This window comes from Panthera pardus, unplaced genomic scaffold (assembly GCF_024362965.1).
Source record: "Panthera pardus isolate Hobbes unplaced genomic scaffold, ASM2436296v1 HiC_scaffold_17, whole genome shotgun sequence".
Classification (NCBI taxonomy): domain Eukaryota; kingdom Metazoa; phylum Chordata; class Mammalia; order Carnivora; family Felidae; genus Panthera; species Panthera pardus.
Window position 1 is genome coordinate 144,294,491 of NW_026526732.1, and position 15,847 is coordinate 144,310,337.

A 15,847-nucleotide genomic window follows, 5' to 3' on the forward strand; every position below is an offset into this window, starting at 1 on the left:
TTGAGACAGAGAGAGACAGAACATGAACAGGGGAGGGGCAGACAGAGAGGGAGACACAGAATCTGAAACAGGCTCCAGGCTCCGAGCTGTCAGCACAGAGCCCGACGCGAGGATCGAACTCACGGACCGCGAGATCATGACCTGAGCCGAAGTCGGACGCCCAACCGACGGAGCCACCCAGGCGCCCCCTTTTTTTTTTTTTTAATATAAGCTCTATGCCCATCGTGGGGCTTGAACTCACCACCCCAAAGAGTCACTTGCTCTACTGACTGAGCCAGCCAGGCACCCCAAGAATTATTCTTAAAGGTCATAAACAATATTGTATCTCTGTTCAAGACGACCTTGAGGCTGGGGAGAAGTCTGAATGCCTTATTTCTTTAAAACGTAACTTATATCCATCAACTGGTGAATACATAAATAAAACGTGGCATATCCACACAATGGATATTTGTATTTGACCAAAAAAAAGAACGAGGTACAGACAGATGCTACAACATGGATGAATCTCGAAAACATGCTAAGTGAAAGAAACTAGGCACAAAAGACCACACACTGTAAGATTCCATTTACATGAAATGTCCAGGAAAGGCAAACCCATAAAGACAGAAAGTCGATTAGTAACTAATTAGGGGTAGAGGGGATGGGAAGCTTAAGGGTGATGGCTAAGGGATACAGGCTCTCTTTTGGGGGGTTATGAAAATGTTCTCAATTGATTGTAGTGATGGTTACGCAACTCCGTAAACTAAAAGCTACTGAACTGTACATTTTAGTGGGTGAATTGTATGGTATATGAATTACATCTCAATAAAGCCACTACAATAAAAAAGCCCACAAAACTTAATTTATAAACTCACTGTAACTCCAGTAAAGATTCTAAAAGGTTCCCACTGCCTGAATTTGGCAGGTTGATTCTAAAGTTCATGTAGCGGACAGAAGAAATGAGTGGACATTTCACCAAAGAAGACATCCAAATGGCCAATAAACACATGAAAAATGCTCTACATCATTCACCACCAGGAAAATGCAAATCAAAACTGCAATGAGATACCACCTCACACCTGTCAGAATGGCTAAAACCGAAAACACAAGAGACAGCAAGTGTTGGCGAGGATGTGGAGAAAAAGGAACCCTCGCGCTCTGTTGGTGGGAACGCAAACCGGTGCAGCCACCTTGGAAGACGGTATGAAGGTTCCTCAGAAGGTTAAAAATAGAACTACCCTATGATCCAGCAATTGGACTACTCGGTATTCACCAAAAAAACACAAAAACACTAATTCAAAGGGATACGTGCATCATCATGTTTATAGCAGCATTATTTACAATAGCCAAGATACGGAAGCCCAAGTGTCCATCAACTGATGAATGAATAAAGAAGTGGTGTATACACACAATGGAATATTATTCGGCCATAAAAAAAAAAAAAGAATGAAATCTTGCCATTTGCAATGACACGGATGGAGCCAGTGTGTGATTATGCTAAGTGAAATAAGTCAGTCAGGAAAAAACAAACACTGTATGATTTCACTCATACGTGGAATTTAAGAAACAAAACAAATGAGCAAAGGGGAAAAAAAGAGAGAAAGGCAAACCAAGAAACGGACTCTTAACTGTAGAGAACAAACTGCTGGTTACCAGAGGAGACATGGTGGGGAGGATGGGTGAGACAGGTGATGGGGATTAGGGAGCACTTGTCATGATGAGTACCAGGTGTTGTATGGAAGTGTTGAATCGCTATATCGTACACCTGAAACTAATGTAACTGTTAACGATACTGGAATTTTTTAATGTATTTTTTAACACTTATTTATGATTGAGAGACAGAGACAGGCAGAGCATGAGCATGGGAGGGGCAGAGAGAGGGGGAGACACAGAATCCGAAGGAGGCTCCAGGCTCTGAGCGGTCAGCTCAGAGCCCGCCATGGGCCTCAAACTCACAAATCGTGAGATCATGACCTGAGCCGAAGTCAGATGCTTAACCGACTGAGCCACCCAGGCGACCTTATACTGGAATTTAAAATAAAATTTAGAGGGGCCCCTGGGTGGCTCAGTTGACGGAATGTTCCGTTCTTGGTTTCGGCTCAGGTCATGATCTCATGGTTCATGAGATCGAGCCCCACATCAGGCTCTGTGCCGACATCACGGAGCCTGCTTGGGATTCTCTCTCTCCCTTTCTCTCTCTGCTCCTCCCCTGCTCTCGCACTCTCTGTGTCTCAAAAACAAATAAATAAACATTTTTTTTAAATAATAAAAATTAAAATAAAATTTAGAAAGGAAGGTAGAAACATGAAAATAAATTAAAGTTCACATGGAAGAAGAGCCAAACCAAGTTTTTAAGAAAGGTGGTGAAAGGGACTGGCCCTGGAATAATGACAAAACACACTACAAAGCTCAAAACCCCAACTGTGTGCTGTTGGCATCGAAATGGAAATAAGTGGAACAGAATAAAGAAGGAGAACCATGTAAATAAAGGAATTTATGTTGTATTACCAAGAGGGATTTCACACCAGTGAAGAAAGGATGCATTATTTATAAATGGTGTTTGAAACAATGAACCATTCAGTTGCACAGGAACTTTAATCTCAACCCTCACCATTCAGGAAAACAAATTAATAATGAAATTTAAAGAGCTAAATGTAAAAACAAACCCACAAGAGTATTAGAAGAAAACAGGAGAGAGTATTTTCATAATTTTGAGGTGGGGAAGGAAAGACTTCCTAAGCAAGATACCAAACCCCCAAACTAGTGGTCTCCTTCGAGACCTCAGCACCATTTGCCAGGACTGGTTTACTTGTTGTTTGCGAGCCCCTCCACTAGAGGGCAGGGCCCACCTCTGTCATTTTAGCCTCTCTATCCCCTGGCAGGCAGCAGGAGCTCAATAAACACCTGTCAAACGGGCAGATTTGACTACATAAAAATCAGGATGTTCTATATAAGGAGACACAATCAACAAAGTTAAAAGACAAATGATAGTCTGGGAGAAAAACAATATTAGGCTGAACCATATAAAATTCTCATTTGGCAGTGGGGGGTCAAAAATGGTTGAATATTAGCAATTTTGTGTGGTATAGCCTACTATTTTTAACACATACCAGGTAAAGGAGGAATATATCTAATCTACAAAAGTTTTTACACAAGACCAACAATCCAACAGGAAAAAGTGGCAAAGGATCTGAACAAGCAGATCCCCAAGAAACAAATGCTAATATGTACACAGAAGAAAAGATAAACAACCTCACTCACGAACAAGCGGAACAAAAACAAACACAAACCATGGTTTATTTGCCAGATTGGTGAAATAGAATTAGATTAGGATATCTAGTTCTGCTAAGGATATGAAGAAAAGTGCACCCCACGCTAGTGGCTGGAGTATAAACTGGTACAAACTTAGAATTTAGACGTGTAATTTAAAAGTACCTAAGGACGCCTGGGTGGCCCAGTTGGTTAAGCATCCAATTTAGGCTCAGTTCATGATCTCACAGTTTGTGAGTTCAAGCCTCATGTTGGTTGGGCTCTGTACTGACAGCTCGGGGCCTGGAGCCTGCTTCCGATTCTGTGTCTCCTCTCTCTGCCCCTCCCCCACCCACTCATGCTCTCTCTGTCTCTCAAAAATAGATAAATATTAAAAATAAATAAGTAAAAAATAAAAAAAAGAAGTACCTATTTGGCATGCTCTTAGGACTAGCAATTTCACTTCTGGGGCTCTCTTTCAGAGAAATAAGGTTTGTTTTTTGCTTGTTTATTTATTTATTTTTAAGATTTTTAAGTAATCTATATCCAACGTGGAGCTTGAACTCATAACCCTGAGATAAAGAGCTACACGCTCATCTAACTGAGCCAGCCAGGCACCCCAGGAGAAATACGTAGTTTAACACAAATGCACAAGAAAATATATATAAGGATATTCAAAATAGGTATATTATTTATAATAGCTAAAAACTGTAGACAACTTAAATGTCCTTCAATAGAGGAATCGTTAAATAAACAAATTGTAGTAAAGCCTTATTAGGGGAACAAATGTCATTGCTGAAAATGATAAGGTAGATCTGTATGTCCAGACTTGGAAAGCTGGCCGTGATTTTTTTTTTTTTTTTTTTTTTTTTTTTTTAATGAAGACAAACAAGATATAGAAAACTATGGATAGTTGGGCACCTGGGTGCCTTAGCTGGTTAAGCGTCCAACTTCAGCTCAGGTCATGATCTTGCAGTTTGTGAGTTTGAGCCCCGCATTGGGCTCTGTACTGACAGCTCAGAGCCTGGAGCCTGCTTCAGATTCTCTTCCCCCTCTCTCTCTGCCTCTTTCCTGGTCATGCTTTGTTTCTCTCTTTCGCTCTCTCAAAAATAAATAAATATTAAAAAAATTTTTTTTTAATAAAAAATAAAAAAAGAAAAGAAAACTATGGATAGTTGAAGCACTGGGCTGGCTCAGTTGGTAGAGCTTGCGACTCTTGATCGCAGGGCTGTGAGTTCGAGCCCATTGGGTGTAGAGATTACTTAAGAATAAAATCTTTACAAGCAATTTTTTTAAATTTTAAGTAGGCTCCATGCCCAACACGGGGCCCAAACTCCTGACCCTAAGACCAAGAGTCATACACTCTATCATTGAGCCAGCCAAGCACCTCCCCCAAATAAAATCTTTAAAAGAAAGAAAAGTATGAATAGTTTAAACCCATTTTTTTCTCAACACAATAAAGAAAAATAGTATGTGCAGTACACACAGGGAAAGGTCTAGAAGAATATACACCAGATCAGAGTGGGAAGTAAGGGAGGTAACAGCATTTCTATACTGTTTTGATTTTTTTCAATGAGTATGTACTTTGTACCGCAATTTTTTTTTTTTTTTTTTTTTTTTTTTTAAAGGCAAGGAGCAGTAAGAAACGTACTGCCTGCTTTGGAACAGAGAATGGAGTAGAGGGAGCCATTAGAAGTCTGAAAACAGGGATCTAAGTTGAAACAGCAGCAAGTCATATTAAGAGGACAGGTATTAAGGTCAAAAGACCTAGGTCTGAGTCTGGAAAGCTTATTAAATCCTTGAGCCTGGGATTTCTCCCTGTAAAGTGAGTTGTGCATCTACCTTAAAGAGATACTGGGGCCTACTAAATGAAATCTGGTAGGCCACAGTGCTTTGCAAAATGGTAAAGTGCTTTAAGAATCAGGGTGTTATCCCTGGTTGGCGTGGTAAAGCCCTAAGCTGAAAACCAGAAAAACAAGGGCTAAAGCTACAAACTCCTAAGGAAAAAAAGAGGGATGGGAACTGATGGAATAAGAGAGATTTAAGAGACACATCAACCAATTAGAATGTGTGGACCCAATCTGTACCCCGATTCAAACAAACTATTAAATATATTTACAAGAATCAGAAAAACGTGTATGTTGATTATATATGAGATTATACTATGGAGCTATTACAACTTTTTAGATGTAATAACTGCATTATGGCTGTGAGTTTCTTTAATCACTATCCTCTAGAGCTACACATAGAAATATCTATGGATGAAATGATATGATGTCTAATTGCTTCCCAATAATTCACAAAGAGGAAAGGATGAAGAGAACGGATAGAGGGATAGATAAAACAAGCCTGGCTGGGAAAGCTGGGTGAGAGCTATATGGAGATTTATGGCATGATTTTTTCTACTGTTACATCTGTTTGAAACTTAACCTAACAAAAGTTTTCATAAAAAAAAAAAAAAAAAAGAATGGGCCCACCTTCCTCAGTCTAGGAGGAGGTACCAAGACCTTTCTAAAGTCTGTTGCAGCAGTAAAACTGGGCATGGCCTTGCCAAGACTGCCTCCAAGGAAGGGTGGAGAAGCCCACGCTTTAGTGCATAAACGCCGTGGGTCAGCAGGTGCGGCTGCCAATACCAAGATCAGAATGCTGGCATATCTATCAAAGAAAGGCACAGTACTTGGTGGGACCAACAGAGCTGTGCCTACAGAAAGGAAAGGAAAATCTGGCATACAATATAAATGGCAGCTAACGAGATAATTAAATATCCAATTAGAGACTGCAGCTGCTGAGGGTTATTTGTAACTGGCATGATACTGTTACCGAGATTCCACGCCAGCATTTACACTTCAAATGTAGATTAGTGAACGGATTACTACCTTCTTAGGCTCATCCTTTAATAGTGTTTTAGAAGAGTACTATTGCAAGGAAGCAACCCCCAAATCCCAACAGATTAGCTGCACTGCTCTTAATAAAGTTAAACACACAGAATTAAGCTGCCTCCGAAAGCTGACCCATTAATGTGAAAGGGAAAATGAAAAGTCCTCTAGCAAAAGCATTACCTATCTGCTTTTCGTAGCTACATTTTTTTTTTTAATGTTTATTTATTTTTGAGACAGAGAGAGGACAGAGTATGAATGGGGGAGGGTCAGAGAGAGGGAGACACAGAATCGGAAGCAGGCTCCAGGCTCTGAGCTGTCAGCACAGAGCCCGACGCGGGGCTCGAACTCACGGACCGCAAGATCATGACCTGAGCCGAAGTCGGCCGCTTAACTGACTGAGCCACCCAGGCGCCCCCGTAGCTACATTTTAACTAATCTTTCTTTTGCTTAGGACCCCCAGATAGAGTGGGCAAGAGAGACCTTCCTCCCAGTCCTGCTCAGCTTGCTGCCAATAAAGGGAATGGGGGATGGTGTCATTTAGTTGTCTTACTTTTCGGAAACTGCCTCATAAAAGACCAAAACACCATCCATTGAGCCCTATGAGAAAACAATGAATGGGATGGATCAAGTGAGATAGTTTCATGCCCTTACCCTCCAAGGGGCTCCACTCTGGTCTACTTCTCATTACCCTCTTCCTCTCCCACACTGGCTTCCTCCAACACCCACAATAACCCACCACCTCCAGCGCCTACAGAAAGGCTTCTAGTCTTTGCTCTGCCATCAACAAGGAGACAGGGCATCTCACAACCCATTGGTGAAATGAGAGGATAGATGGATGATGTTCTGAGACCCCCTCCAACATTCTGATTTCCACATGAGCTTCTCCTTAACTGCCTGAGCAAACACACATGACACATGGGTTTTCTTGGGAGTCTCTAAGCACAAGCGGATAAAGAAATCAAAAGGAGAAGGGGAGGATCCTCAACCCCTTTTAAGACTCTGCCCAATTCAGGCCTGGCCAGAGGAGGAGGCTGGAACTGTAAGAAAACCTAACTGCCACCACGGTATCCAATCACCCTATCCAAAGTGACAAGAACCCAGTGGGATTAGAGGAGCAGGAGGAGGGGAGAAATCAAGGTCCTGGAGCTCTCCTCGGCCTGTTCCAGGACCTCCAACGTGCGCTTGATTTTGATGCCAGCACCTTTCATGCTGCCAACATACAGCATGTGAACTGGAGTGTGGAGGCCTGGTGTACAATCTAAAACTCCAGCTTCCACGATGAGGGCCTGTGTCTGAGACGAGTTCAATATAATCCTAAAAGGACCTCAAATAAAGCATCAAACCATCTGTTTACGGTAGAACAAAAAAGGTATCCATTTGGTCATTCTGGAACCAAGTGGGTCCTTTTTGGGTGACATCTGTGGCCATCTCTAGAGATAAATTCCAGGCTGCTTCTGCTGTCAGACAGGTTTAGCTGTGTATTCGAAGGCCACTACCTCTTTTTTAGCAAGACTTGCCTACTGGCTGCACTCTTGGGAGAAACAAACAGACCGCAGATAAGAAAGAGCAATAGTTTGTTCAGCTTGGTACTCATGCTTCTTACCCACATATTCTGAGAGGAAGACGACAAAGAACGGAGTGACCAGGTCATTAATTCCCTGGACGTACCCACTGGCAGGGTGTCGGATGGCCCAAATAAATAGAATTCTTTCGAAGATCTAGGAAAAGGAGAGAGAAGACAGGACTGTTAAATCATAGGGATACCCTCCCTCCCTCTATTTACCTATGTCACAATTTGCCTCAGGGATGCTGCCAAATTTTTAGGAAAATTCTAAAGCTACTCTGGGACAAAGGAAGTTTATAAATGCAGAAAGTTTCTAAGATGCTGGTTGTTTTTAAGCAGGGGTGGATAGACAGTTCTTGCCTTTGTTTCTCTTTTCAGTATCCAGCCACTGTGATATAAAATGGGGAAAATGGGGGGGGGGGGCTGGGGGGCTCAGTCGGTTAAGCATCTGATTTCAGCCCAGGTCATGATCTCATGGTTTGGGGGTTCGAGTCCCATGTCGGGCTCTGTGCTGACAGCTCAGAGCCTAAAGCCTGCTACGGGTTCTGTGTCTCCCTCTCTCTCTGCCCCTCCCCCACTTGTGCACGCGCTCTCTCTCTCTCTCTCTCTCTCTCTCTAAAATAAATGGATGTTAAAAAATAAAATAAAATGAGGAAAACGGGGAGGGCAGGGACACAAAGGGCTTAGGAAAAGGTCTGCTTATCGATGTCCCTAACCCAGGCCACCCCACTCTCATTTGTAGATAACGATTTCTTGATTTCCAGAAGCAAGATGGTAAAACATCTAAGTTCTGATACTTTTTTGACACCTTTTTTTATCATCATAGGATGTGGAGTAGAAACGCCTTCCCCACCACGCTCCCCTTTCTCCCCGCTGAGACAGAGGAAAACTTATACCTAGACTTACTCCTAGCCCGACCTGACTGAGAACTATCAACGCAGGAAGTCATTGTGTGTATCAGGATGCAACCCAGACATTTGCTGGGGAAAGGAAAGCAAATAAACCAAATCCTACAGCTGGGAATTTGAGAACAGAGAAATCAGCCTGGGCCTCCATGAGGAAGCCACCGGGGTTAAGTATACTAGCCACAAGAGACCAGAGACCTAGACTGGGGAGAAGGAAAAGATGTCTAGGGTCCCTTTTCAGAGTCTGGTCCTGCCCCATTCAGCTACACTCCCTCTGCCTTCATTAGGCTCTCAGCTATCCCCTCGTCTTCTCTGATACTATTCATCCCTGGGCTTCATCCTGGTGGCCAAAACTGCCAGTCCGACACGTTCCTTACACTGGCTTTGACTGGGCTGCCTCGTGTCTCTGCGAGCCACACCAGAGGGACGGCAGAGCTGATGGTGACCACGTGTGGGGGGCATGGGAGATGAGAGGGCCTCCACTGCACACACACGGGCTCTGGGGGCAGACTGAAGAGGCCTTCTTAGAGGTCAGGTGCAAGGAAGAAAGCCCCCCCAGGGAGAACAACGGGAAGGAAATGCTTGTATGGTTTTGGAGTTGGTAAGCTAGCGCAGAAGAGAAGTAGAGAATCTAGAGACACAATAAAGGATGTGTCCCAGCCCCCGTGTTGAGTCTGCCTTCCAGCTGCAGAGGGAAATGAGACACACGCCCATTGTCAACACTCTTGCCCTTACAGGCAGTGAGAACAAGCCCTACCAGGAAGCAAGCTGGCCTCTCTGCCTCCACTAGACTTGCCCACTTGCTCTCTGGGGCTGAGGGAAGGGCGTGACATCCTCACATGGGTTAGGCCCAACACTTTAACGGGGGCCCTCTTACATTCTTTCCTCCCTCCCTTGAAACACAAGCCCAAACTCAGGCTAGACCCACCACGTTCAGGAAGATCCCAAGGGGCTCCTGCCTGCCTCCTGTGGCCTGTGTCTGTCTGGACGTCTCTGTTAGTTCTGAGAGAGGAGGGGAGGGGCAGAGACAGAAAGAAAGAGAGAATCCCAGGGCTTCTGCTCTACACTGTCAGCTCCTCGTGAAAACACAGATCCTCGCTGACTGGTTTCAACAGTGGCCAAGGGCATGGAGGCCAGCAGCTCACAATCAGGAGAACTGTGACAATCCCTGCTTGGTAAGGATGGGACAATGCAGGTGCTCACACACTGTACAAGTGAAGATGCCACAGACATGGCCTGGCACCAGGCCTGGTTACCAGGGGAGACCGTGGAACCTTCATGACAGAAAACAACCTGGGATAATCTTGCCTTGTGGAGAAGAGTGGAAAGGATAATCCCTGAAGGTTTTTCTTGCACCTCTTGTACTTGGGTAATTCTCCCTTACTGTAGTCAATTCTCAAGTTACCTTTCAGATATGCAAAGCAAGCCTTTCAGTATTCGGTGTTGCTTAGTTCTCTGCTCCTTGGTCAGCATTTTAAGTAATACTCTGTGAGAGGACTATAGCCAGCTAGAAGCAAAGATGATTCAAGACAAAATGGAAAGAATGTAGTTTGAATTCCCTTCTTTGTATTCAGATTCTACTACTAGAAGCATGTTAAACAAACTGCGTTCCCTGTCTCCAAGTTTATAGTAAGCACGCGCAGGTAAAAGAGAGGTATCTGAACATCTCCAAGTTAAAGCATAAGCAGGGCTGAGCCGTGGGAAACAATGGGAGGCACAAAGGGACCCTCAATGGGTCTTCCGCTTCCTTTGAGCTGAATCTTAGAGTTAAAATAATGCTGTCACCACGCCCTTCAAATCTTCTTAATGCTACTGGTAAGTCATGAAGGATCCCACCAGTGGAGATCTGCATTTAAATAGAATTATGAATATAATCTAAAGTCAAATAGAAATTATTTTGAGCATGTTTACCACCATCCCTCTCTATTCCAAGGAAAACTGAAAACAGGATTCAGAGAGCACTTACACCCAGCGTCCTAGCTACCGTGAAGCTGCTAAGGAAATCCCTAGTCTCAAGGAGGTTATAATTACTGCTCGGGTCAAAAGATAACAGTCCCACTGAGACCTTCTATGCGTTTCGTGGACTTGTCAGGTTTCACAGTATCATGACTACTTCAACTTCTGGGTATATTCTCAGAAGGATTTAAAACAGGGACTCAAACAGACATAATACCCAAAGTGGAAGCAATCCAACTGTCCACAGACAGAGGACAGAGTAGACGGACAATATGTGTTACACACATATAACGAATATTATTCAGTTTTAAGAGGAAGGAAATTCTGACACATGTTACAACATAGATGAACTCTGAAGATATTATCATGCCAAGTGAAATAAGCCAGTAACGCAAGGACCGACAATATATGGTCTTACTTGTCTGAAGTACCTGAAATATTCAAACTCATAGAGACAGAAAGTAGGATGGTGGTTGTTGGGGATGGAGAATTATTGTTATTTTTTTAATGTTTATTCATTTTGAGAGAGGAGGGGAGGGGCAGAGACAGAAGGAGAGAGAAAATCCCCAGCAGGCTCCCTGATGTCAGCACGGAGCCCAACATGGGGCTTGATCCCATGATCCTGGAATCACGATCTGAGCTGAAACCAAGAGTCAGACGCTCAACTGACTGAGCCAAAAGGCGCCCCCAGAACTATTATTTAATGGATACAAAGTTTCTGTTTGGGCAGACGAAAAAAGTCATAAAGACAGGTGGTAGTCATACCACAGTGTGAATGTACTTGATGCCGCTGAACTGTGCACTTAAAAAGGGTTAAAATGGGACATTTCATGGTACACACACTTACCACAATAAAAAAACCATCACTAGCCCAGCTTGATAAAGTAGAGCAAACACAGGACTAGGAATTCTGAGGTATGAGTTCTAGCCTTCATCCTGTTCCAGTGTGGCTTTAAAGCCCCGGATAAGCCCCTTAACTTCTCAGAGTGTGACCTGGCCCATAGATTTGTCGAGGAGAACAAATGAGAATGCACAAGAAAGAGCTCTGCAGGGACCACAGCTCCGTATCCGAACAGAAGGTACCCCCATGATTAGCCACACACCTGCCCACGGCCGGAGGGAGGTCTAGGACACACACATGCAGAACAGGTGCTGTGGAGGCATGGAGCGGAGAAGGGCCGAGAACGGTTAAGTACTTCCCTTACCTCCTGTACAAGCGGCTGCTGGAACAATGGAATGAGAGGATTTGTCCTTGGAATGTCGATGTGAATCTGAAAAAGAGAAGTCATGTCTAAAAACACAAATGCCAGTTTGTTCTTTTGAGAAGTTATTTTCTTAAGATCTGCGAATCAAGGGGGTAAGAGTGACAGCACAGTATCTTCAGAAAGAACTGACGGACATACCAGAAGAGTCTAATTAAGCCCGCCTGTCCATCTGGAATACGTTTCCATGACAGCAATAGCTTACTGAAACTGAGGAAACCTCCGCAGATAAACCACTTATGTCGAACAGCAACGGGCTTCACGACCTAAGAGAACCCACGGCCTAAGAGAATCGCCCTGGAGTCTGTTTCACTCTGGGCTGGTGCTTACTCAACAGGCATGATCAAAATGTGCGTCCCTCTTTCAGAGTCTTACTCATCAATAGTTCCCAAGAGCGGAGAGAGCTCTGAAAGTGGCAGACACGTGACTGGATTGGGAACCAGAGGGAGCCGGCATTCAGTAACTGTCACTGCCAAGCCCTCACTTCTGTTACCAAAGAGGTCACGACAGCTGGTTTCAGCTTCAGGATTTCTCCGAGCCTTAACGATCGATCCCAAGGACCGTGGCGGCGACAGCAGCAGAAGCTACTTTGGCTCTTGAGGCTTCCTGAAGACAGCTGCCAGCAACCTGGGCTTTTCCCCTCGCCCCTCTTCTTCCTCCCCTCCTCTTTTGGCAGGCGGTGGGGACCACCGTGAGGGTGGTGGAACACTGCCTGCTGAGCCTGCTGGTAACTACTGCTCCTGCAGACACACGGGCCGACATGGGTGCTGAAACGGCACTAGCTGCCAGGTGGACATACTAATGTCACACAGTCTAGAGGGACTGGACCACTCCTGAGTGAGCTTCTCTTTCACTCTGTGCCCGGGGACCCTTACTATTTGCGGCCTGGGACCAGTAGTGTTGACACCGCCTGGGAGTTTGTCAGAAGTGAAGGTCTCAACCCAGACCCACTGAATCAGAATCTGCATCTTATCATAACGCTTGGGTGGGATTTTACCAAGACCCTGGATGATTTGTATGCATGTGGAAGTTGGAGAAGCAATGCCACTGATCAGTGCAAAAAAAAACCCAAAAAACCAAAAAACACAAAAAAAACAAAAACTCTATTTAAAATGGCTAAAATCAGAGCTACTCATTAGAAACAGGGGAAGCAGTTCCGGGAATAAATTTAATTCCTAACCAGTATACTAAAGCCTGAAGACTCGGAAATCCTGCACTATGACAGTTCTCCCAGGAGATACACCTGACAATTATGATTCGTAACCAAAAAGGTGACGACTGTACCTGTCGGTAGGTATCCTGGTGATGTTCCTCATTTCGAGAGTCATAATACTGCTCAATGAAGCCAAAATATTCCTCCCGCTTCCGCTGCAGGGTCAACTTCCTCCTCTCGGTGTTTGCTGGGAGATAGCCCTACAGACAGGACCGTGGTTAGACGGGGACACACGTTGGTTGCACGAGTCCTTAATTTTTATTTTAGCCTAAGGATTGGCTTGGCAACCGTCAAAGGGGCGGAAGAACAGCTGCCAAGAGCACAAGAATCCTCCCTTTTTGGGTCCGGCCGCCCAGCGTCTGCTCTCTCCTCCTTCAATGAGACCCACATGTGGGCAGATGAAGCCAGGCCAGCTTTCCCAGGGTTACGTGCACACTCCCGCAGCCCTGCACTGTAGTTGCAGTGCGTGCTGCTGGTGAGCGCCCCGGAGCTGGCTCAGCAGAGCAATGGATCTAGGTCAGTGGGAGGGAACTGGACCCGAGTGGGGGCCTCTGGAGGGCTGCGTGTGTGCAAGGCGATACTTCCGGGAATCCCAGCCCTACGGCCACCTCTACGGCACATCCCAGGGGTGTGCCTTGGAAGTCTGTGCCAGTCACACATTCTTCTCCACGCTAATATTCAGAACTGCCAGCTTAGAAAGCTGAATGGAATCTGTGACACGGGCAGCCACAACGTGCAGACACGGAACTTCTGGCAGCAGCCTCCCGCCTAGCCAAAGCTTCAGGCCAACTTTCCTTCTCACTCCTGGTCTAGAGCCCACTCTCAATTCGTGCGGCTCCCGTTCCGGAGACCACGACCAAATCTACTCTTATTGGCATTCAAACTTACTAGAAGTGGCGGAGGCAGTGATTACATGGCCGCAGGATCGGGACTCGTGGGGAACACTGAGGAAAGAGTCACTTCCTCTCGCAGACATTTATGTAATACATTCCCCAGGCAGGGCCTGCAGAGCAGGGACCAGGCTTCATTCATTGTTGTGTATCCTCGCAGCTGCTGGCACCATGCCTGGCAGACAGCAGGCCCTCAATAATTCCTTGCTAGATGAATGAATGAATGAATGAACGAACGTGACAGGCTCAGGAAGTCCGAGCGTCCCTATCACAGAGGCTGGCACAGTGCTCTGCCCTCAGTGAGAGCGGGACTGGTGCAGGCTCCTGGGGGAGGCCCATGTCTCACCTCCTCACAGTGCCAGAGTCGCTTTCCACCACTCTGGTTATTCCTACTGAGGAAAGAGTGAAGTCTGGGGAGTGTGGGAGCCTGTCCAAACAAGTGCTGAGATCCCTACCTCACTACGCTCTTTCTCCCTGGCGTTGAGCAAGGGGGGATACACCAACAGGGAAAAGCTGTGCTCTTCTATACGTGCGTGAATAACTCGCAAGGATGTGTTTATTTAGGCGCAGAAATAAGATGACAGTCCCACAGATCTGCCACACCCAGTGGGACTGGAGGAGTCTATGCAGTAAGATGAATGTGCCCACACTAACCTCAGCAGGTAAGAAGGGCTGTGTGAGGCTCACGCTTCTCTACACAGCGGGCAGAACTCACCGACAGGAGTCTCCAGGTTATGGGTCGAACTTCCCTGGGAACCCCCGGCCAGCTACACTTCCTCAGTTCATCTGCAAACGGACAACGGCTTGATTGGATTAGCCCTTCCCACAAATGCCCTAAGACAACCCTGAGCCAGCACTGCCTGATTCCTCCCACCATTCAAGAAAGACCACCACCACCAGCAGCAGCAGCGGCTACCGACAAGCACGGGGAGAAAGCCCCAGACAACAGCCCTGAGCAGCAAAGTGGCGAAGACACGGCTCTGCAGTAGTGATGCAGTCAGCTCGGAGATCAGACTCAGGGGGGGCAAAGAGAGACCCGTGGGTGTGGATTTGAGTCAGAGTTGCCTCGAGGCAGAGGAGACCAAAGCCAGAACAGCTACACTATGGTCTACGGGCCGCAGAATCCAGTCCCACCTAATTTGGTCCCTAATTTCTAGTAACATACTTCTGACTTAATACCTGCATGTCACTGCAATGGGCACCAGATCAGGAGATGCTGGAAAAGTAAAAGAAGGAAGAATAAAGAGCAATAGCTTCCAGGTCTCTGAGAATTCCAGTCACCAAGAGGTCCTACCTTGCCCGGGGCTCATGGGGACTCACCTAAGTCAGTGTTGTGGCTGGAGAGAAGCTGACGGAATTTTTCAAGGCGGGTTTTCTCCCGGACAGTCATCGGGGGCGCCCCGGAAGCATTCTGGTCCGAGATGCGGGCAACCAGGGGGATGATGGGTCGGAGAGGGAGTGACTGCTGTTTGTGGAGTGGATTCCTCAGGCATGTGTCACCTGTGATAATGAAAGAGAAAGAGAACAGGCGGCAATGTAGTGCATGGACGTGGAGGGACCCTGAGCTGGCTGTTCAGTACTGGCCCCTCCGCCAGAACCGGGTCCGAGCAGCTGGCACGCCGCCCCAAGGCGCCCGCTGAGGGCAGCCAGGGGATGGAAACCGTCTGCCCGGGGGAAGGGCTGCATTTTTATCACAGGCTCCCAAGGCATCTTATGTGCTAACAGACTCCAGAGGCCGTAGCAACTGTGACAACTGTTTTGGCAACTCTGGATGGAAATCAAATGTTTCCTTTCTACCCCAACCTGGGATGTGTCTTCATGCCTAATATTGAATGTGGGGGCAACACGGTCTAAGGTAGTGTTTGCCTTCCCTTTCCACATCACAGAGCACATAAGCAGTGAGTTAAATTCTGACTGTCCTTTCATAACTGTTTCATATTCTGTATCTAT

General features: G+C 45.9%; 1 protein-coding gene across 2 annotated transcripts in view; it reads right to left on the reverse strand.

Moving 5' to 3' along the window:
• TBC1D22B (TBC1 domain family member 22B) overlaps window positions 1–15,847 on the reverse strand; it is an 80,895-nt gene that overhangs the window by 33,879 nt on the left and 31,169 nt on the right. For both annotated transcript variants that reach the window (XM_019456984.2, XM_019456983.2), the window contains exons 4-8: window positions 15,218–15,397; window positions 14,613–14,683; window positions 13,079–13,207; window positions 11,738–11,803; window positions 7,711–7,825 (exon numbers count right to left, since the gene is read on the reverse strand). In XM_019456984.2, the coding sequence (XP_019312529.1) occupies window positions 7,711–7,825; window positions 11,738–11,803; window positions 13,079–13,207; window positions 14,613–14,683; window positions 15,218–15,397 (561 nt within the window). The remainder of the gene's footprint in view (window positions 1–7,710; window positions 7,826–11,737; window positions 11,804–13,078; window positions 13,208–14,612; window positions 14,684–15,217; window positions 15,398–15,847) is intronic.